Genomic DNA, 25,325 nt, shown 5'->3' with positions numbered 1-25,325 from the left:
AAGTAGAAATTTTTCAAGGAAAGAAAATGATAAAGCTAGCTCAGGACATGAAAATGGTAGAAATGAGAAAATTGTTTTTTTCTGTACTATTGAAACAAACCATGAGGTATTAGAAGCCAGTAAAAGCGATCAAAATGAGGGTTTTGCAGTAGATACTGGGGCCACTGCTCATTTTTGTGGGAACAAAAAGTTGTTCTTTGAACTAAATGAAGTAAAAGATGTTCAAATGGAAGTAGCAGTAGGCGGAGTACAGAGTCAAATAGAGGGAATTGGTAAAGTCATTTTTAATGTTAAAGTAAATGGAAAAATTAATGAGATAACCTTGAATGATGTATTTTATGCTCCTGGTTTAAGACGGAATCTAATGTCTGGTCCTTGCATAGATAAACATGGGTTCAATTTTTCTTGTTCAAATGGTAAATTATCAGTGTTTAAAGGGGGGAGAAAAGCTTTTGATGCATTTTTAAAGGATAATTTGTATTATGTAAAACCTTTTTCATATGTTTTTAAAGAACCCAAGCCTTCAGTATCAAATTGTAAAATTTTTGAAAATTCTAATCAGGTCAATGGGGAAAGATTGAGTCCCTTGAATCTGGAAGTTTGGCATAAGCGGTTTTGTCATGAAAATAATGAAGATATAGTGAAAACAGAAAAACATGTGTATGGACTGGCTATAAAGAATAAGAATGCTCCAAGTTGTGAGCCTTGTAAATTAGCCAAAAACCGCAGGGTTTCTTTCAAACCGGTTCGGGGGATTCAATCTCGTACCCCATTGGGACTAATTCATATGGATTTAATGAGGCCTGTAAACACTCCATCTTTGGGGGGCTCGAAATATATTTTGTGTTTAATTGATGATTTTTCTCGTAAATCTGTTGTATATTTCCTGAAATCGAAGGATGAAGTGTTTGAATATTTTGTAAGGTTCCAGAAAAGGGCTGAAAGGTTTACTGGGAAAAAAATTAAAGAAATCCGTTCAGATAACGGTAAAGAATTTAAAAATGCTCGTTTTGAAAGTTACCTTAGGAACCAGGGTATTAACATACAGAGAACAAACACTTTCAGTCCTGAAATGAATGGAATAGCATAGAGATACAACTTAACCTTAATGAACAGGGTAAGGACTCTCCTCAGGGAATCAAATTTACCAGACTGTTTTTGGGCCGAAGCGGCCTTATGTTTCAATTACGTTCGAAATAGGACTGTTGTAACAGGAAGAGAAAAGACTCCTTTTGAGTTGTATTGTGGCAGAAAGCCATCGGTTAAACATTTAAGAATTTTCGGATGTATAGCCTACGTAGGTCGGCCAAAACAGAAATTGAAAAAATTAGACATGAGGGCATATCAAGGTGTAATGATCGGTTATGCCATAAACACTAAGGGCTATAGGATTTGGAACCCTGAAACCCGGGAAGTAGAGGAAACAATCAATGTTAGATTTGATGAATCCCAAATATGGGGGAAAAATAAACAAGAAGTTAGCCGGGAAGGGGGAGACAGTTTTACTTATATAAGACCTTTAAGTGGAATGGATATCGAGGAGGATGAAATTAAAACTACCCCCACAAAATCTTGGACATCTTGTCGTGAAATTCCATGGGTGAGAAAAGCAGTTCAAAGAAAAAATGATACTCGCTTGGACATTTACTATTTGATTGAAGGCGAGGATGTCAAATTAAGGTCTAAAAATGATGTAAAAAATTACTGCAATTCCCATAATATAGAATTTGATCAAGATGTTTTCGATTTTTCCATCAAAAATAATGAATCGGGTCCAGGTGTTAACTTAAATTCAGATAGGGGGATGAAGAAACAATAAATCTCTTAGAAGCAAACATTTCAGAAATTATCATTCCAAATAATTACAAGCAAAGTTTGAGGACTCCTGAGAGGGAGAACTGGCAACAAGCGATGACTGATGAAATGAACGTAATCCGCCAAAGAAAGGTCTGGTCATTGGTACCAACCCAGAAAAATAAAAAGGTGTTAGGAAACAGATGGGTGTATGACCTTAAGGTGCCGTGGGATAGAGATCTAATTTGAAAGTTGCCCACCGCTTCACTTCAGATCCTTTTTCGACATGGCGAGAAGGCATGTGCTAAGCTCACATGATTGACAGACGAGCATCCAATCAGAGAGGAAATTGACACTGCATCTAGGATCCCTTCACATGTTATTTATTAGCTGCTATCCCAATAATGGACAACCTTCAGGCGTTGAGGTTTCCCCTTGTTGCTTTGACTTGTTTACTATTTACTACGCCTGCGGTTACCCCGGGGCTTTTAGGAAGACCCTCTGCTTTGCTATAAGACAGGAGACTTCCAGAATCGGCTCGTTGAGTTAGGAAAGAGTTTTTTTTCAGAGAGAGAGAGAGAGAGAGAGAAATTACGATTTGAAACAAAAAGAAACTTTAGTTTTGCAATGAGTTTGTCTTTACTGTTTTCAACCATTTTTGAACGATAGGAAAAAGCATTTAAATGCAAGATTTAGTTTGCTAAAAGACATTTTGAGAAAGTTAGGAGATTTTTTGAAATTGAAAAAACGTATTAAAACTACATACACACATGAATTACTTTAAAGTAACACACGCACGTATAATACATTTTTACATTTTCTTTATTCTTACATTCTACGCAATCTACAGCTCCGTACGGTATTAGACTATTGTAGGTTGGAAAAGGGTAAGGTTTTGGAAGGGGGATTAGTTTTAACGCCCCATCTCCACCCCCCTTCCCCTTTTCTTTCAGTTTTGGACAGATTCATGGCCATAATTTTTATTTGGACAAGAAGGGAGTATTATAGTAACCATTAACATTTCCATGAGGGTTTAGAGAAGTGCAACGTTCAAAAGCACGCGTATTTTGAGCAAGGTGAGAGTCTCGTAGGCATTCCCCCTAAAATATTCAAACGATCATGAAAAAGATCTTTTTCCTAGAGGTTTGTTTTACAATTCTTTCACTTAGTAATTCTTTGGTGTAAAACCTGAGTATCGGACTCACTCCTATGAGCCCAATGTTCAAAAAATATGTTTTAATCAAATTATTCTAATCAAATAATTAAGATTAAAAATGAAATTAAGTTTTTTTGCAATGTAACATTGCTGCTTTTCCATAGCTCACGGATCGCCGTCACTAATAATCACCGCCTGCTAACACTTCTTGATATAGTGATGGGGGCGGTGTATCCCTTTATTGAAAATCTGTGATGCGGCTTGAATGCAACATGTAGTGTTTTCATGCCCTATTTAAAACATTTTTTGCAACAGAAAACATTTTTTGGACACGGGGCTTACAGGAGTCCAAAACCCTGGTTTTACTTCGAAAAAAAAAAAAAACAAACAAACCCTGGTATAAAAAATACAGCGTTTTCGATCTATTTTTTTAAAAATTAGGGGAACACCATTCTTTCTGATTCTTATATAAAACGCGACCCTCCCTCTGATCCAAATATAACCGCTGTTTTCTCCCATCACCCCTACTTATTTATTTATTCATTTGGCCGCACAGTGTAATTCGTTATTTTCTCTTTTTCGCTCCTGCTCACAGTTCATGCAAATGAGCAGGATATGCAGCAATGGATCATATTCTCCACCCAAAACCTGGTGACAGGAATACTAATAAGGCGAACCACGTTCTTATCTCTTCTGTCATACCCATCGCTACACTGTTACCTGGTGACAAAAAACTGCTAGTTGATAGCGCTTTATCATCAGTTAGACTATTTGATAAGGATGAAGTCACGATTGAGCTGATAAGTGTTATGTTACATCAAAAATAAGGGGATAGTCGATATTTGAATTTTTGATCAAATGAATCAGTAAATAAAAGGTTGAAAATAAATGAAATGATACTGAACGCACATAGGAATTTTGCAAGGGGAAGGTGCAAGATCGAAAGCCTCATTCTCATATCATACTCCCAATACGCCAAACATATTGACTTGATTTTGTCGATTTTTGAGAACGAAAAACAGTAAAAAGTAAACTATTGAATAAATAATTAGCATTATTTAACGAAATAAACTTAAATAAATTACCAGAAAGCAAAATAATATACGCATTAACTTTTCTCATAAGTAAAAAATGGATTCAGCAAAGCAAATTCATCGTTGCAGAAGCACCATATGATTATAGAAGTACATAGCATCTCATTTGATGTAATCTGTAACTACAAAACTAAAAACATGGATTTTTAGTGTATTCATTTATAATCACTACTCACCAGTCTACTTGTTATAGGCAATCCGTTGTAGGAAAAGCGCACAATATTTTTAAAAATCTTTTAACATGAGGATTTTTTTTTTCACTTATTACAGCTGAAATTATTGTTCGAAATTATTTTACGTACAAAATACATAGAATCGTAATCAATAAGGGAAAATAAAGCAAGACCTTCCCTTGTGTGCGCCACTGGCAGTAGCGTATTAATGGGGATATTTGGTAGAAGACTGTAATCCCTTCTCACATTTGGTCAAAACTTAAAAGCAGATTAAATTGTGGTCTGCAATGGTATGGAAAGGCTTGGAAGAAATAGTTTCTTTCTGCAATCGGGGGTTTTTTATTCTTAAAATTTATTACTTTCAAATTGAACCAGTCATACATATTTACTTCATTTCCAGGATAAGAGGGCTGTGGCCATGTCCCCCTCCCCTCATGTGATTTGCAAAGCCATGGAAAAGCTTGGAGGAAATGGCTTCGTCCTGTTATCGAGGTTTTTTTTTACCTGAAGTTACTACTTTCAAATTAACACAGTCATATATTTTACTTCGTTTCCAGGAACCGGAATGTCACTTTTTACCATTTCTCGGACTGTTGGAGGGACGCTCACACAAAAACTAACGGTCTAAAATATTTAAAAGTTTTTTTTTTTTACTACGTGCATTATTCTTTTTTATTCTGTCTCGAAAATGAAACGAACATTTTTTATTTGATAAAAATGTGCTCTCTTTTTAATGATGTGAAGGAAAACCAAATTAGAGAGGACCCTTTTGAGATATTGATTTTTAAAATTGAGACAAAATTGACAAAATCGATTTTTGGCTCATTTTTCAGCAAGGATGATACAGCAATTATTTGAGCTATCAAAATGACACTTGCATACCTTTCGGATATAGCAACAGGCAACAAACGAGGAAAAAATTAACTTCAGAAAACTATTCTCTCAGCAGATACAAGCCGATGATGTATGGTTAAAATTCGTAAAAATGCGATTTTTAACCTACTTTGGCAGCAAATTGTGAAAAATCTACCCTGCATAGATATTTTGCTATACAACTAGGTTCTTCTATCATCCCAAAAGTTAATCAGGATCACCAAATGGATGTCTCAATTGCCAAATCGATTCTCTCCATTTTTTAAAAAAATCCTCATTTCTGCTTTAATAGTGCTTTATCAATGCTTAGCATGTGAATTTATGTAAAAGTTTTGGTTCAGTACATTTCTGACCGAGTGATGGCAGAAAGTGTACCATGAGGGCCTAATTACTCCTATGTATAATACCATCTTCCTCATAACTATTTCCTACCTTTTGTTTTATGGAGTTGATCAATTCGGAAAATGAGGCATCCAAATATCAGCATTGCTAACATCTCAGGTTGTAAGCAAAAAAAGCAAAAACTTGGTGATTTTGTCATTTCAATCGCGACGCGATAAAAAAAAACGAGGCCTTTACAGAACTGTGGACATTGGCAGAACCATTCGCCTTATGGAGCTGTAATTTAGCAGAGTTTTATGCAAGAAATCAAGTGCTCTCCTAAGCAATATTTCTAGCCTTGGACCACTTGCTGATTCCTAAGTGCACTACAAATAATCAAACTCTTTTTGAACACTTTTTGCGCATGGACACTTGTCCCCTTTTTGAGAACACATTTTTTGAAATAGGTATTTCAACCCTCCTGAGAACACTTTTCAAAATACTTTTTAAGCATAGACTCTTGTCCCACTTTTTAGAACGTTTTTGAATAATTTTGAGAACACTTCGGATAACGCTTTTCGGAACATGTATTTTGTTCAGCATACATTTTAACGCACTTTTTTAACACTTCATGGCGCACGTATTGGTACAGTTTTTAGGATATACTTTAGAACAATTACGGAGCATTAAAATATCCTCCCGGAATACCTGCTAATTTTAGAAAAAAAAGTGTTACATTCGCCTATGTTGAAACTGCAGGCTTCATGATGGGTTTAAGCTTTGTCTGTATCTGATTATTAATCAGACTAAATCGTTCAGATGTAGATTCATTCGTCATTCAGATAATAGGTTCATTCAGAATGAATAAATCTACGAAAGTTTTAAATTTAAAACGCAATAGGTACCTCGAAAACAATTGAATAGCTTACAGCAAAATTACAAATAAACAATATGTATTAAAAAGATGGAGCAGGAAAATTGTACACAATCATTCTTACTATGAAAACTACATTTAAATTAAAAATATTAATTTCCTACATTTAAATTAAAAATATTAATATTAATGGGGTCGTTTCCAAAATGTTAAAAGTATTTTTTCCCAAAATTGTAAGCTTAAAAACATGGGATCTGACCATTTTTTAAATGATTTGACTAAGTTTATATTTTTAAAAAGGTATTTTAATCGGCGCCCTTTCATTGTTTACGCTTCTGCCGATGATATCACAAATGATGAAATGCCATTCACTGTTGCCATTCACAGAGCGAAATATTTAATTCGCATTTCTACTCACGTGTGCTGGCAACGATATGGTTGAGAGCAAGCATAGAGCTCAATATTTAATTCGCTTCTTGATTATCATAACATGGAAACGCGGTAGACAGATGCGCCAAAGTACATCATTTGTGACGCCATAAAGACCACGCCTTATTTTTAAAATTGTACATTTAAAATAAATAATTAAAAATTAAACGTTGGGTAATGAAAGTTTTTTTTTTCTTGCTCCATGTTTTTTTTTTTTTTTTTTGCTTATTCTATCAATTTCAGTAACTAAAAGTAGTACATACTTTTGACTGAAGGAAACAACCCCATTATGTTTTTAAAACCAATAAATTATGTAAAAAAATTTTAAAAAATATTTTAAAAGCAAATTATTTATAAATTAAAAAAAGTAGTTTTTCAAGCACAAACAGTTTTTTGGTTCACTATCAAAAAGTCTTATTTCGTGTTCAAGCTTGTTACTGGTAATAATACTGAAAAGGTATGGCCAATTGCGATGGCCAACGATGGAATAATTTCTCGACAATGACGATGTGATTGTCTCTTACATTCTATAATTCTCATTTTCTTATCATCTAATGTCTTATCGGATTTTTTTTTTTTTCAATTTGTGATGCATCAAACGTTATTTTATAAATAATTTATCGTTATAACTAGCTTTTAGTCTTGTAATGTTTTGTGTAACATTTACTATATATTAACCTGTATTCAATATTTATAATATAGTGTCATAATATAACTGATTATGAGCCTTCTCAATGTCTTATTGTACCTCATTCCAAATCGCTCTGTGCTCCCACGCGGGCGGCACCTCAGTTTCCTAATTGCTGTCTCCTCTCCCCTAGCTATATTTCGGTAGTGAGAGATCCAATCTAGGGGGGAAAAAAGTATGACTATAAGCACTTAGTGATGCATTAATTCCCGAATAGAACTTTTTAAATAGCATAAGGCTCCTTTCGAACCATGAAGTTAGATTTTCAACACGTGAAAATTAGTTCATTATAGATCAATAGTGATTCCGGATAATGTATTTATGTGATGACTTTGAGTACTCTTCTAAAAGCACTTATTTTCATGAGGCTTTCATTTTCGCAATTTTCCAGAGCTCGACGTAATCACGAAAATTTAAAACTTGCGAAACAATATTTTTTATAGAATTATTCTGTTTATATAAAATTCAAAAAATTTGCAACTCACAAATTCGTAGATTTTTTTAATTTTGCTAAAATTTAGGCTCGTAAGAATAAGTGCTTTCACAGTATTTCATCCTAGTTAATGCAACTGTTTATTTGCATAAACGATTGTTGATGCTTTTCTTAAAAGTTCATTGTAATCACTTTCAATGGACATAGAATTATGACATGTTTTATTTTATTTGCATATTACACTTCTGATGCATTTTTTCTGAAAGGAAGTTTTTGTTTTGTATTAAAATATAGTTGATAATATGGCAATTATACGCAAAGTTAAAATGCAAACCTATTGTTACATAGTATAATATTTTTGCTAAAAAAAGTTTCAAATTTATTTAAATTACTTGGGGGTTTCCCCCTGCTAGGATATGTATTTCCAAATTTGTATGTAAACAAGGAAAAAGTTGTGTAGCGAAGCTCAAAAAATTGTCTTCTCCAAGTTTAGACCCGAAGGAAATAAATGCTCTCGCTCATTCAACCCTTAATTGCTGTCATCCCCTCCCCCTAAACACATGTTTTTTATTACAAATACAAATACAAAAGTGACGACCAGCAACAGGCTCTGGGCCCAGCTAGACTGGTCCTAGTCAATTTACAATCCCCAGTGAAGATCAATGGCCCTTTTAAAACTGTCTACTCCTTTGCTCATTACCACCTCTTCCGGTAAGCTGTTCCAAGGTTCCACTACCCTGCTAAAATAATAATTTTTCCTAATATCCATGTTAGCCAGAGATTTAAATAGCTTAAAACAATGACCCCTTGTCCTGTTTTCAGTGCTAAACTTTAGCCCCGTAACATCTTTCGTTTTAATAAATTTAAACAGCTGAATCATGTCCCCTCGGTCTCTTCTTTGCTCAAGACTGTACATTTTTAGCCTTCTAAGCCTGGAATCATAATCTAAGTGGGAAAGTCCACTTATTAGCCTTGTAGCCCGCCTTTGAACCCTTTCCAATACATTAATGTCTTTCTTAAGATAAGGAGACCAAAACTGAACAGCATACTCCAAATGGGGTCTTACCAAATTTATATGTAAGGGCAGAAGAACTTCTTTAGATTTATTTGAAATAGATCTTTTGATAAACCCAAGCATCTTATTGGCTTTGTTGCTAGCAATGCTGCACTGTTGGCTAAACTTTAAATCCTGACTTATTAGGACCCGCAGATCAGTAACTTTGTCTGCCTGACTAATGACTGAACCTTGCAAATAATAACTTGTACACTTATTTCCATGCCCTAAATGTAGCACTTGACATTTCCCAACATTAACAGCCATACCCCATTTATCAGCCCACTCTGTAATATGATCTAGATCCTCTTGCAGCTGATTTGCTTGTTCTTCATTTTCTACAGTCCCCATAACTTTGACATCATCAGCAAAAGACTGCCTGAAGACGATCTCCTTGCCCCACCCCAACAGAGGATAAAGAATCTGTCCCCTCTTTCTCTATTGTCACCGGCGGGAGGCGTGGTTAACACGGAAATTCGTCAATTTTTGCAAAATTTTCCAGTTTTTCCCTCCCAATTACTCTTATCCTAATTTAAGTATGATAAAAAGAAAGGTATCCCCGAAAAGCCCAAACTTTCAAGAGTAACGCGTAGTTTTTCAATTTGAGCAAATGTTAGATCTTGAGTACTTATGAAGCGTTTAAACAGAAAGCACCTCTTATTTTGTCAACTCATAAATTTAACAGCCATTTAATATTAAATTTTAACGGAAAATGAAAAATTAAAAAAGGCGCGTTATTTGTACTGCTGTGAAGAATGTTATGCAGAAAAAAATATCTCAAAATATTTAAATGCGAATTAGCAGTCGGGAGGAAACTTCCCCGTAGACTTAACATTGACTTTGAAACTTCGGAGCCTCTCTCCAGCGGCACCTTAAAACAAACGATAAAAATGAAGTGGTGAGATATAAGGCTAGACTTGTTGCTCAGGGAAACCGCCAGGAATACCCAGAATCCTATTCTCAAGTTTTTAGCCCAGTTATTAGTTTTTCTCTTGTCAGAGCATTTTTTGCAATTTTTGTATGCTTGTTGGGTTGGTCGCATTTTCAAGTTGATGTAAAAAATGCATATTTATACGCTGATTTAAACGGACAAATTTTTATGCGCCAGCCTGTAGGATTTATTGATCCATACCATCCAAATTATGTCTGTAAACTAGAAAAATCACTATATGGGTTACACCAATCAGGTCGTAACTGGTTTTTTGAAATTGATAGTGTTTTGGAAGGCCTGAATTTTAAAAAATTGACTAGTTGTAATTGTGTTTATACCTATAATAGTGAAATTGTTTTATTAATGTATGTTGATGACATAATTTTTGGAAAGGATCAAAACCATATAAATCATGTTTTAAATAAATTGAAATTGCATTATGATCAAAGAAATGGGAAAAACGAAAAAATTGTTAGGCGTAGAGTTCATATAAGAAGGCAGGGAACTGTTTATCCACCAGCAGAGCTACATATCAAAAGTGTGTGACATATTTAAAGCATATAATTATCCTGTGTCCACACTACCCGTTGCAAAGGGTTTCATTTTGTCTAAGAAAGACTGTCCAAAAAATAAAAGTGAAGAGGACGAAATGATTGATATCCCGTATAGAAATGCTCTTGGGTGTTTAGCTTATATAGCTGGAAAAACAAGACCTGACATATCCTACGCAGTTAACATTTTGTCTCAATTTCAAGCAAACCCAGGCATGAGACATTGGGAATGTGTACTAAGGTTAATAGGGTATTTGAAATATACTAGTCATTACAAATTAAATTTAAGTAACATTGATAATATTTCCTTAAATGGTTTTTCAGATTCTGATTACGCGGCTAATCGTGATGACAGAATATCAATGAAGGGACTAGTTATTTTTTTTGGATAAAGCACCTATTATTTGGCGTACCTTTAAGGAAAAATGTGTTGCCCTATCCTCAATGGAAGCAGAGTACATTGCTTTATGTGAGGCTTCCAAGGAGATTGTATGGTTAAATCGACTTTTAAATGAAATGTCCCAAACCAAAATCTCTGGATTTAATTTAATTAAATGTATATTACCTTTGTGATAATAGGGCAGCTATTGATTTTTCACATTCACCGATAGAGAACTCGCGCACAAAGCATATTGACGTGAGATATCACTTTTTACGGAATTTGGTTTTGGATAATATTTTTGAATTAAAATATGTAAACAGTAAATTAAATGCCACAGATTGGTTTACAAAGCCTTTTAGTAAGATTGAATTGGAAAATGTTTGCAAAAATATATTAAATGTATTTTTTAATGTTTTTGATATCATACTGTTTCAAAGTGTAAAGGTCTTTTTCATGGTGTTTATACATTTTTTTATGAAATGATTTATTGGGTATGTTGCATTTCCTTGTTACCGGAATGCCAAGAAGGGGGGACTTGTCGAAATATTTGATATTTTTTATTTGTTTTCTTGACTTTCCGGTACTGGGGAAATGATATTAATAATACTTACCTATTTTTATGTGAGGGGACTCTCCATGTCTTGACGCTGCACTAATTAAATACAGTCCCAAAGCTTTCGTTCTTTCCTGCATGCGTAGTACGAAAAATGTAAACAAACTGCACGGTGCTTGATTGACGGTTCAGTTAAAAATCACAGTGAAAAAAAAAATCTTGTGTGTCAATGTAACGGTTTCAACGAAATTCAGTGTTGCCAAAATATTTTTTGAGTTTTCTTAGTGAATTTCATCGAACTTGCAACCAAGAATATGTAAATTGTGTGGAACGTCATCGAAGCAGTATTTAAGCGGTGGACATCCGTCCATCGATCTCTCTCTCTCCCTGCTACCATTACCAGGATGTCTCCTCCTGCATAAGCTGTTGTAGTGGGCTACCAGCCCTTGGATCTATCGTCCTGTTGATGATGGAATCGCGTTCCACTTGATCTACATGCCAAATGAATTGGGCCGGCCGGCCTTACGTGGATGTTTCAAGACTTCGTTCGGAATCACCTGGCGGAAGACGATTCGAGATCGCTGGACTGTTTTTCCATTATCAAGATGAACTTTTTAGGAGCACCTGTGGTATAACTATTATATTTATTGTTCATGTTCGCTGCAATATTTTTATTATTTCTGGATAGGATTCTACAAGAATAATATATTTTTAAGAAGCCTTTTTTGCTTGTTAACATGTTGTATTTTAGTACTAATAAATGTTAATGATTTACTTAAATATGCTTTCTAATTTGACTCAACCAAGACACATTTGTGAGGTCCACCAAAAACTTTAATTAGTTTTTCCTCCTGACATTTCCTTCTTTCGTGTGGCGCTATTTTCAATGTTCCTGAGTGTATTTCATTAATTTTGCTAAGTCCTTCAAATAATGTATTTATTGTATTTCTAGGTAGTTCCTATACCAAAATTTGACACAGATAAAATAAAAAGAGTTCTTACACATCAAGCATTGGAACAATATGAATTTGAATTAACTGAACTCTCTGAGTTTACTCAGCTGAAAGAAGTAAGCATATTCAAATATGTAATATATAGATCTGTGTGTGTGTGTATTTCTTATTCAATTTCAGTTTACCTCATTTCTTTGGCACAACCGTCCTTTGATGCTCAGGAATTTGCATAGAGAGGGGGGGGGGAGTTAGGAAAATGAAATATAATGTTTAGTTTCCGATAATAACTGGCTGAATTTTTGGAATTCTGAAAAAATCCAAAGAAGTCGAAATTTAAATTGAGTCATGAAATTGCTCTTTTCCAGTCATTGGTGAGAAGTTTTACTTTTTTTTCTTTTGTGTAAGCCTGATTGTTCAAAATGTGTCATTTGGCATAAATTATATTTTCAAGGTTTATTGTTTAACACAGTCTGTGTTAAATAAAGTATCCCACATTAGATTTTGAAACTAGGCATTATGAGAACTATTTTATAGGGCATTATGAGAAGAGTAGATACTATGTTTGAATGAAAAACACAAGGTATATTCATTTTTATATTTTAGTGTGTGCATTTAAATGTTATACCAAATTCTATATTTTGTTAGCCCTTTGAACTTGAAGTAGTACAACACATTTGTAACAGAAGCATTTTGCTATCAGAAGTTAGGGTTCCAATCCAAAGTTAATTTTCAGTCCTGGGAACCATAGCATTCAACAGAATTTTTATGGCATAAATTTCTGAGACATGGTCAGTTTTGAGGTTTAAAAACTAATAGAGATCAAAATTTGAACCCTTTTTCGGGAAATACAAAATTTCTGGTACAAATAATGTTTAACCTGTTTTACTCAAAGGATTTAAATCCTTACTTTGTTACTTTTCTTAAAATGTAGTTTATACTTAAGCAGCTATAGGAATGTATCCTTGAAAGTAGGAAGCATTTCAACATTTCATATTGCTGTTTACTTTCAAGTTTTTTTTCTCTTTAAATAAATACATTTACAGTCGAATCTCGACTTACTCGAGAGATGCGTTCCAAAACCACTTGCATAAGTCGAAATTTCGCTTTATGGAAAACGATATGTTTACGATTTTTTTAGAAGTATACCCAATTCTTTTAGATGCTCATAAACACCCCTGAAGCTGCTTTAAACCATTCCTTAACTATACGTTACTGTTTTTTGCATATGGAACTGAACTTTTACTGTATTTTGTTTTAAATAGCTGTTTTCATCAACATAAAATACTGTTCCGATGCACAAAATTCATGATATACAAATACAAATACAAATGTGACGACCAGCAACAGGCTCTGGGCCCAGCTAGGCTGGTCCTAGTCAATTAATTAGACCCCAATGAAGATCAATGGCGCTCTTAAAGCTATCCACCCCCTTGCTCATTACCGTCTCTTCCGGTAAGCTATTCCAAGTGCCCACAACCCTGCTAAAGTAGTAGTTTTTCCTGATTTCCAAGTTAGCCTGAGATTTAAATAGCTTAAAACAATGACCCCTTGTCCTGCTTTCCCCACAAAAATTTAATCCATTTACATCTTTCATTTTGATAAATTTAAATAACTGAATCATGTCCCCTCTGACTCTCCTTTGCTCCAGGCTATACATGTTAAGCCTATTAAGTCTGGTATAATAATCTAAATCTGAGAGTCCCCTTACTAATTTAGTTACCCTTCTTTGAACCCTTTCCAATACAAAAATATCTTTCTTCAGATAAGGCGACCAAAACTGAACAGCGTACTCCAAATGAGGTCTTACTAAACTCCTATATAAAGGCAGAAGAACTTTCTTAGATTTGTTTGAAATAGATCTATTGATAAACCCAAGCATTCTGTTGGCTTTGTTACTAGCAATACTGCACTGTTGACTAAACTTGAAGTCCTGATTTATTAAGATACCCAGATCCATAACATTTTCTGCCTGATTTATGACTGAACCCTGTAAATGATATCTCATACGCTTATTTCCATGACCTAAGTGTAGCACTTGACATTTCCCTACATTAACTGCCATACCCCATTTATCTGCCCACTTCGTAATATGATTTAAATCCTCTTGAAGCTGATTTACTTGTTCTTCATTTTCGACAATCCCCATAACTTTTACATCATCAGCAAAACAATTCATGCTTCCAGAAATATTTTCATTGATGTCATTCATAAATATAATAAACAAAAGAGGCCCTAAAACTGATCCCTGAGGAACCCCACTTAAAACATCACTCCAATTAGAATGATTTCCTCTCACAACTACTCTTTGCTTCCTACCAGTGAGCCAATTTCTAACCCAAAGTAAAGTTTTTCCTCCTATTCCTATGTCAGCTAACTTGCTGAGAAGAGTAACATGCGGTACCTTGTCAAAAGCTTTTTGAAAATCAATATAAACAACATCCACACATTTTTTGTTATCTAAAGCTGAGGTAACCTTGTCGTAGAAATGCAATAAATTAGTAGTACAGGATTTACCTTTCCTGAAACCATACTGCAAACTAGTCAACAGACTATTAGTCTCTAAGAACATCATGATCTTAATTTTGATCAAAGTTTCGAAAATCTTACAAATCACCGAAGTCAAACTTACAGGTCTATAATTCCCAGCAATACCTTTAGACCCCTTCTTGAAGAGTGGCGTTATGTTAGCCAGCTTCCAGTCCTCTGGCACCGTCCCCGAGTTATAAGAAGCATTGAAAATAATCAAAATAACATCCACTAATTCATCTGCACATTCAACTAAAATTTTTGGATAAATATTATCTGGTCCCGGAGCTTTAGTTGCTTTAATCTTTTTCAAATGAAATAAGACCTCCTCCCTGGAAAATACAAAATCCTCAAGCTGTATAATAGCTTGTGTCTTGTTAGTGTCAACTGTTGAGATACAGTTATCGTTAAACACACTGGAAAAAAAGTTATTTAGAACATGTGATCAGTGAAGAAGAAACATAAAATAAAATAGTATGGTACATAGAGTATGTAGTAATAATTAAATTCTGCACTACAATATTACTGTTTAGTAGATACAGTAATAATGTTTCGAACTTACAAAAATGAATTTGTATAAAGAATAGTAGGGATGATAAGTTACTTCATTTAAGACAGAAAAGTGGGTAATAAGTTCTTGAAAGAAAAACAACAAACAAATGTTCGTGTTTTTTAACTTTTATGTTTTGAGGCATTTCAAAAAATAATTACTGACTAATATTTTCATTGTTTTATAAATATCTCTAATATATGAATAACTTTCTCATTCTTATCACTGAAATAAAATTGGTATGCAACCACGTCGGGAACAACATTCGTGTGTAACTAGAGCAAACTCTGTTTGTCTAGGTGATCCCGCTTATGTACCATGTAGCTGAGGAATATCTACTCATCACAATATGTTTAGCATGATTTAATATTAATACTTTTTAAAAAAATGATGGAAGACTATTTTAGATACTATTTTCCTTGTTTGTCGACTATTTTTCAATTAAGAGGCTACTACAATAACTATTCTCAGTGGCAGCCCTGCACTGTAAAAATTTCAATTATTCATTAAATTCCTTGAAAATAACAATAATGTCACTGTGTATATTATAATCATTTTCGATTTAGTTCAAGTTGGATCTAAATAAAATTATTGAGAGAGAACATTATGGCACTCTTTATTTCAAGGCAAAAAGAATTCTCTTTGTCAAGGTCAAATGATGTGAGCTTCTGGTTCTGAACTATTCGCAGTGTAGTTTATATCCTCACATTCAAATTTTTGCATCGATAAAACTTTCCCATGAAAATATGAAACATGTTTAGCAGTATTTTTTAGTTTTCATGCATCATTAACATTGTTATATCACAACTAGTTCTACACTAAGGTAAACATTTACTACTTGAGCAGTAATTGTTTAACCTTTTTTTTAATTTTCAGTTTTATATGCAGTTAATGCATTAAGGAAAACTGACTTCACATTCTGCAAATACTAGAATGTAATTTCATTGGACTGTTAGTATTAAAAATTTACATATAATGAAATATTCTTATCATGAAATTTTTTACAAAAAGTATTGCAAAAGCAGAAAAAAAGACTGCAAGCCTAATAACACATATTGATTTATTCTAAAAAAAATAAAACACATGTAGCATAACGTTAACGCAAACTACTTTGGCCCTTGGGTCCTTCTTTCTCCCAAACTGAAAAAAATATACAATGCTTTCTGCTAACCTTCAGTAATCAATTTTCAAATCAATTTCAACAGTATCCATTAGAGAGCAGCCTGAAGCGCTCAGTAAGGTATACCAAGCAGTTCGATAAAGACTCTAGAAGGAGCAATGCTGGAGGTTTTGTGTTCCTTGTGCTAAGTTGTGTCTTTATAACCTCTGAAATTTTTACATATAGAAGCAGTTCTACAAATGCGAAGACTTTATTAAGTATATAGTTATGCATATTATTCAATACTTTATGTAGTAGTATATTTGTACTCCTCATTTTTGTTAAAGTTTTTATCAAAAATTTCATGATAACAATGCATCTCCTAAGCTAAAAATTATGACCTACTTTGGCTTAGCATAAAAACTTGAAAAAAAAATGTGTCAGAAGGATTTCGAAAAGAAAAGCTAAAAGTGAAACTCTAAGCAAGAAAAACACAAGGAAAAACTGGGAACTCGAAGAGAGTGTTTACAGCCTTAATTCAACAGGCTATAGTGACAAGGTCTTTACTAAGGAAGGTAAAGAGGCATTGTGTGTGTGGAATAGAGATGAGACGGGCTCAGCCCGAGCCCGGGCCCGAAGCGGGCTCGGGCTCTAGAATCGAAAATAGGTTTCGGACTCGGGCGGGCTCGGGCTCAAGCACAGATATTCAATAGCCTATCTCCATACAAATTCAAAGGAAATAAACATTTTCCCACTGTGAGAAAATGAAAGGAACATTTAAATCAGTTCAATCAATGTCAAATCCCCCCCCCCCAAAAAAATTAATTAACGTTTATTTATAGTGTTTTTTTTTTGCGATTACTATTGCAATATGTCATACAGTAATGCATTTAAAGTGGAGCATTTTAAGGAAATTTAGAAACTTCTGTTAATGAAAAACATTTGACGTAACATTTTTCATTAACAGAGAGATCATGTCAGACTGTAGAAGGCTCAGTTTTTGATACAATAAAGTTTCCTTCGGGCTCGGGCGGGCTCGGATTTCAGTCCGAGACAATATCGTTTGGGCTCGGGCGGGCTCGGTTACAAATTTTCGGGCTCGGGCGGGCCCGGGCTCTCAAAAATGAGCCCGAACTCATCTCTAGTGTGGAAATCATAAGAGGTCCATTGCATCTACTTCTTACAAATTTTTGGAAATTTATTGGCAAAGTGTAGGGAATTTTGCTGTAGTAGAATGGAATGACCTCAGGTTTCCAGGGCTAGTTGTTGATATGAGAGAAGAAGGAGCTGTTGATGAGTTCATGGAATGCACCAGCAAGTTTTGAAAGTGGCCAACAGTTAAGTGCCCTTCCTTTCACTAATGGTTTTCTGTTGGTAAAATTATTCAACCTCCAAAACTAATGAAAAAATGACTGTTCTCTGTCAGCAGTTTGTGAGACGATAACTAGGACTTCACTTATGTACACGTTTTAAAATTTTTTTAACTTGCCTTAAAACAAATATGTGTGACTCAAACTTCATATAAAATGTATTTTTCTTTCAAATAAATAGATTTGCCTGTGAACACAAGTCTTTCTTTGGCTCTAGATATTTAGACAATGATTTTAAATAGGGAATACTACCTTGGCCCAAACGCTAAGGTAATATTGGCTCAAAGAAAAAACAATTTGAAAGGTAATAACACTTTGAAATAAAAACTATTCAAAAATTAAATTTAGAGTACTCTAGGTGTGTAAAAAAGTTTCCACAGCTTAGATGTAGGAGTAGTATACAAAATATCGAGGAAACATGCAAAAAGTTCCGAAATGTGGACCAAAGTAGCCAGTGTTCATGGTAATGACAAATCAGTTGAGCTGTTAAAGTTGAAACTCCATGTATAGGGTCAATGTAGAGTATTAATACTATGCTATGAAATATATACAAGGTATAGGGTCTGGTGGGGAAAAGTGGTCATACATTAAAGAAAAGTCCGTATTGTTAATATAAATAGAGGAATGGGGATTTTTTTTAATTTTAGCTTTTATTAAGTAGGAACTAAGTTTTTAATACTGGAAATTCTTTATTTAGTGAAAAAAGTAGTTTTGTTCATTTATGAAACAATTTTTAAATCCAAGAAGCTCATTTCACTTCTCTGTAAAATGTTGTCTATTGGAATTTAGATTGGCTGTGCAGGGAGCTTCCGACTTCTCAAGACCATGTCTGCATTAACAGCTACGCTGGATTCATTTTATATAATATTTTAGAATAAATCAAATAAGGCGGGTGGTTAAACCCCTGTAGTTAAACTCTACAGAGGTTTTTAAAAAAAATTTTTAAAAAATAAAATAAAATAAACGGAAAAACTCTTGGCTCCTTCAGTTCAATCTGCCACCACAGTTAGTAGCTTCGGACAAAGTGAGAGAAAATCCAGCAGTAGTGCTGATATGTCGATAAATGTTTTTGTGGGACTATAGGGTAGCATTTTATAAACATGAAGTACCGAATTTCCAAATAAAAGTTTATTAGTCGTAGTACACACAAGTGGTAGAGTCATTTTATGATCATAGTCTACGTCTACCCAAACCTAACGCTTTATTTTTTCACCTCCAGTTTTTCTATGCCATTAAAATCATTTTGGGAAAATATGTTGAATTATTTTTCACATTAAAAGTGTAAAATTGCCACCTCCTAAATAGTGTCACCAGGGGCGGACCGCCCCCTCCCCCCCCCTCCCTAGCTACGCCACTGGCTCTAGTCAAAAATATATGCAGAAGTGCACCACAGATTAACAAAAGAATTTGTAGTTCCTTTCTTTTGATAATAAATACAAATAATATGTGTGGAAACATTCCTTTTTGAAGTGAAAATTTTTGTGCTTTCTTTTATTATTTTATACCTAATTACAGGTTGTTGGTAAAGAAAAACAGTTCTTCTATTTTGAGATAGTAAAGAATAAGAAAGTTGAAAGTAAATTGATACATATTATCCCTAAGTCAAGCAAGTTTCCATTATACTTTGGAAGGTATGTTTTGTTCCTTTTCTTAAAAAAATATTAACCATGAAAGTGAATTGATTCATACAAAATTACTTCTTTTTACATGTTCAGTATCACTACTTGTATTTGATGGATTTCTTTGTTTAAAAAATTAATTTTACTTAACCCATTAATGCCGACTTTGAAAAAATCAGTAAATTTTTAAAATTTTATTAGTATATGTTCATTCTATGTGTCCAAATGTTCTTAAAGGTGATCCTATTTTATTTTCTATGATTGCTAATGTAAATTTTAAAAAGTTTAAAATAGAAGAGCCACACAAAAGTATATTAATCGTGAAAGATACAAACAGTAATTAAGGGAACTTTTGTAGTTAGAGGAAATCTTGTTTTTCATCAGTTACCTTTTTTCTTTCTTCTTTTTTTTTTTTTGCACAGATAGGTACCCACGAAAGACGTTTAAATGAGCTGATGTGTGAATCACATGACTTAATTTTACGCTAATTTAATGATAATAATGCCTTGGGCTTGGAGCAAGCAAAGTAACACTTTAAATATTTTGACCCCAAGTTGTTGCGAACCGAAGCAAAAAAAAAAGTTTTATGCAAATTAATTTTCTCAATATTGGCAATTTTAATGTGATTCAGTGGTGAACTCTAAATATCACCAATAGTGGCCACAATGAAACCAGATTAAAAAAAAAAGAAAACATGCCAAATTTGTCACTAAGTTGGCAACAAAACTTGGTGACCAAAAGATTGGCGATATATTGCCAAGTGTTTGCCAAATCATAACATCACTCGAGTTTGCATTGAAATTAACCATGATTTCCCCCAAAAAAGGGGTAAAAGACCCCCTATGAAACATCCAAATGCAACCAAAAAGGGAGGTGCACAACTAGACCCCACTAAGAATCTACGTACCAAATTTCAACTTTCTAGGACATACCATTCTTCTGTTATGCGACATACATACGTACATACAGACGTTACCAGAAAACTCGCTGTAATTAAGTTGGGGATCGTCAAAATGGATATTTCGAGGGTCTATATGTTCTTCGGCATATATCCACATGTGGTTGGGTTGGAAAAAAACTCAATATTCATTTGGGGGCGAGCAAAATGGAAATTAAAGCTGATTTTTGAGTGAATTTTTTTTGCGAATACAATACTTCCTTTACTATGTAAAAGGAAGTAAAAACAAGGTTAATCAAATGAAATTTGCTCTACAACCTTGAACTGTTCAGACAAGAATCAAAATTTTGTTTGAAAAATACTTTTCATGAGCCCTCTAGCTTTCCTTAAATCTACAGCTTTATGATTTCATTTTTCAGAGATCTATAGATCCCGGAAATAACTGAAATGCAGGAAATGTACTGGAATATATCAGGGAGGATTTGGTGCAGGAATGACATTCCGGTACTGCTTTCTTGGAAAAATAAATTCTCATTTTGAATAAAATTATTCATGCCTCCAAATTCAATTATTTCTCTTTGGCCTCTCAGTGCTAGAAAATATGAATTTACCACTGATATATACATATAAATAATTGTTAAGTTTTATTGTTTTCCTCTGTAAAGTTTAGTTGTAACTCCAAAATGTTACCAATACCAACATAAAATCAAAAACTTAAATTTTGCATCAATTGAAATAGATCTAAAAAAACATGCATTTTCAGCTTCATATCGTCGCTAAAAAGACGAATGAGCGTATCTCAAAAGAATCGAAAACTGAGTTATAACCACCACAGAAATGTCCAAAGTCGATTTTATGGTATGACTAATGGGCGTATCTCTACAATAAATAGTAAAAAAGTTACAGACCCTCATAGTGTTGGAGGTTCTCAAGCGATACAATAAACTGGAAATCTTTAAATCTGTTTTCTGCAGCATGGATACGCCCATTCATCTTTTTAGGGACGATATAAATGCCGATTTTAAGCATTTTCAATTGGAAGAAAGCAAAAGAAAAAAAAAAAAAGAAAGAAAGGGGAAAAAAGGCCACTTTACCACGAGTTCCTGTGAATACTAGCTTAGTTTGAAGCTGCTTTATCCCATGTAATTTGGCTGAGTATGCTGAATTGTTTAATAAAGTGGAAAAAAATAGAAATATATTTTTTAAGCACTATTTCTGATGAATGAGATGTAGATTTAAATGTGGTTTCAATTAAATTGACAGCTTGCATGGTTAGTTTTGAATAAACTAACCTTATTTGGAAAACAAACACTGCTTATACATTATTTTTACGAAAACATGCAAATTTGTAAAAATTTAAGAAAGCAAATTGAAAAGCTATAAACACTTATTATCTGAAGGCTCTCTAAGACTGCTCAAAGAAAAGTTCAAAGTTATAAATTTGAAAACAAGTCTAAATAAGTACAGATTTCATCATCAAGCTCTTTTTGAAACCATGCAGATTTTTATATTGCTAACAATACATATGTTTTAGCTTTCATTAAAAATAATATTTCTTCCTAGAACATTTAACTCATTGAAATCTGATTTAAATACCCCTGTGACTATCAAACATGAAAAAAAACACAGGAAACACACATCACCATATACGTGGTGGAAAAGAGGTAACATCTGAGGAACTGATGAAATTGTGAGATGGGCAAGCTTTGGATGCTCTCGGTAAGCTTTGTTAGCTTGTGTGCAAAGCGTGTCATTTGAGCATAGGTGGGCTTGCTTCTTCATTTTATTCCATTGAGTTAAAGATGTAGTCGAAGTGATAAATGAATTGAGTGTTTACACAACAACAATCGTTTAGATATATGTTGTGAAAATGTTCAGTTTTGAAAATACAAGACAGAATAATATCAAAAACTGTTTAAAGTGGTAATTTTAACGTTTATCTATGCCAACATATAAGGTGATGATAAAGTTTAGAATGATGAAGGCATAAATATATTAAATAAAAACATTTAATTAACAATGAACAATTGCAAAATATCAGCATAGCGATAATTAAATAACAATTCCGAAATCCTAACGTAGCAACATCATTGCGAACATTCTTATCAACTCATAAACAACTGAGTGTTGTCACTCAAAGACAGTATTAAAAATAATAATAAACAAATAGCATAAATACTTAACAACTGCATAAAAATGTATCAAACTGTAGAAGAAGAGTAATGCCGAGAATAACTTGAATTTGTGCAATATTTTGCATCAAAAATCTGTGCACTTAGTTTACTTTTTTCATATCTATTACATGCTTTTTACTTATGCTATGACTTTCGGTTCATATAACCATACCTGCCAACTCTACTGGTTTTTCCGGGAGATTCCTGGATTTTGATCATTTCTCTTGATTGTGTATAAGATGTAAAGAACATTTGGTTGTATTAAGAAGGATAATAAAAAATTCTTTTATTTCCTAACTAAGAACGAAAAACTTGTTGTAAACACCTACTGTATTTTTTAATGATCTACTGGATTTTTTTCCCAGTAGACGTTGGCAGGTATGTATAACTGCACAGTGCATACTCTCAAAAACTGACCAAAATGGCCTGATTTTTTTTTTTGTGTAACAAATTTACAATCCTATTTACTTTTAACTGCATTATTTTTATCTTTCATATTTTCACTCCAAATTCATATACAGTGAATTCTTGATAACTCTTAAGTTACGAGGGATTGGCCAAAGCCTTTGAATTATTAGTTTGAATTATTTCGAGTTCACACAGCTTTCTTAAGAATTTAGGACCGAATGAAAACTTTGAAATAATGGAATATTCGAGTCATAAGGCCTTGAGTTATCACGAGTTGACTGTTAAATGTTATTTATTTGTGCCTCTTGTTTATTTTGTGAATTATTTTAAAATAGAGATGTGTTAGCAAGTCCGGAAATTCTAAATGTGCCTGGCCGTGTGGATTGGAAGCAACATGCTGAAAGTAAAGAAAGTGAAGCTGCAATGACACAGCAGTTTATTAAAGCATTCAAACCTTTTGATTTTACAATGTAATGTAAAAATACTTTGAGTGTAAATACTTTTATTGCATATACAACCAATGCAGAAAATGTACATTGACATGCTTTTAGAATGCAGAACCATAGGAAAATATTTCAGAGGTTGATTGTTTCTTGTTTATTTCAAAAAATTCAAAGTTTTAGCATCACCTGTGTTCTTATCATTTTGTTTTTAATGGTGTATCTAAACTATTTTCTTAAAAATGTATTTTCATGTAAGTTGTATTCACTATAAAGTTTCAAAACATGTTTCATTAATTCATAAAAAATCACTGGTAGTTCATATTAAAAGTTGAACCCATTATCCTACCACATTAAGGAAGATTAAAAATGACTACATCATAGTCATTTAATTCTTGAATGATTAAAAGATTTAAAAAAATGATAATAATAAATAAAATACATTTTTAACTATAGAATATACTGATTAAAAACAATATTGAATGGCAAATAACTGCTCTAGTGTATAATGTCATGCTCTTGATTTCAGTCTCTTATTTTTTTAAAAAATGCATGTATATTTATTATATTTGTAATCCTCATTTTCACTCTAAATTTTACTGATTAGTGTGTCTGATAAATTAAAATAAAAAAAAGTAGAACAAAATTACTGCATGATATCTAGGTTCTCTTGTTTAATATTGATGATGTATCTGAAGTGTGTGACAGAAGAGTTGAGATTTAAGTGAGTAAATGATATGAAGTCACAATTAATTTCCATGATAATGGCTTTAAATATTTTACTTTTAATTTGGTATTTAAAAAGTTCAGAATGTTACCAATGTATTAAATATGTGATTCACATTATTTTTACTTTCATCATGACTATCATATTTTTGTATGAATAAAAGCATTGTAAATACTGTTTAGTTACTTAGTAAAATACTGATGTCATTATACTTAAAATTGAAACATAAAATATTGAAACTATAAACACTTTGATCTTACTACAAAATCCAATACTTAGTATATGACCAACATAACAAAACATGGGCTATCATTGGCTTGCATTGCTAAAAACACCCTTTATAAAGTTTTTTTTTTCTTAAACGAAATCATAACAAATTGCAATGCTATTCATTGACAGGTTTAAAGTAAAATCTGAACACTTATTCCAGAATTGTATTGACCCCTTTGCCTGTAACGCCAGCATCGTAAATCAAGTATACTGCTCACCCACACAGCTTTTAGCTTAGGCCACATTTTTTTAAAAAATGTTTTCAATTTGTATGTTTATTATTACGTTTACTGCTAATGTGCTCACAATTTAAAATTGATGAATTTTTTGCTAATAAACAATATTTACCCTACAAAAATATTTAATATTTCTGGCTGATTTGACATAACTCAGTATGAAATTTTTGTGCTATTTATCTTTTTTTTGAAGCAAAAACTTTTTTAACAACTGCAGACAAGAATTTTCAACTTTTCCTTTTTCAAAGTTAACTGATAATTTTTATTATGCTTTTCTTATCACTATGAATTTTTAATTTTGCAGACAATACATTATTTCCACTCAGATTCATGAATATTCCAAAATTCACTTCAAACACATCATTGAAAATAGCATCTCCAAAAAGAAAGCATTGGATTGAAGAGAAATTTTAATATACAGAATAATACAGGTGAGAGATACACTTGATCCCAAAAAATTTTGACAAACAATTACCGGCTAAGGAATGATTTAAATACAGTGCTATTTCAAGCTTGTGTGTGCTGTACCCCCTTTTGCTGCAGTGCATGTCGCAACATGGTCCGGCACTGAGCTAATAAAAACATCTCATGCTGCCCTGAGACAGAACCACAAATTTTGATCAGCCATTTCTAATTCTTGCACAGAGTAGCACGGCAGCATCTGGCATTTCAGCTGATCCCAATAATGGTATATACGGGACAAGGACAGGACTTCAACTATGTTATTCTAACCAGGGAACCACATGAAT

The 25,325-nt window shown here is 33.2% G+C and overlaps 1 protein-coding gene across 1 annotated transcript in view; it reads left to right on the top strand.

Moving 5' to 3' along the window:
* Nucleotides 1-24,703, top strand: part of LOC129218198 (CWF19-like protein 1) — a gene marked incomplete in the record, with an annotated part of 185,432 nt that extends 160,729 nt beyond the window's left edge. The window contains 3 exon segments of the mRNA XM_054852413.1: nucleotides 12,259-12,375; nucleotides 19,320-19,435; nucleotides 23,239-24,703. Coding sequence (XP_054708388.1) covers nucleotides 12,259-12,375; nucleotides 19,320-19,435; nucleotides 23,239-23,377 — 372 coding nt within the window.
* Between the last annotated feature and the right edge of the window lie 622 nt (nucleotides 24,704-25,325).

This window comes from Uloborus diversus, chromosome 3 (assembly GCF_026930045.1).
Source record: "Uloborus diversus isolate 005 chromosome 3, Udiv.v.3.1, whole genome shotgun sequence".
NCBI classification, from domain to species: domain Eukaryota; kingdom Metazoa; phylum Arthropoda; class Arachnida; order Araneae; family Uloboridae; genus Uloborus; species Uloborus diversus.
This window is presented reverse-complemented; position numbering and strand designations above follow the sequence as displayed.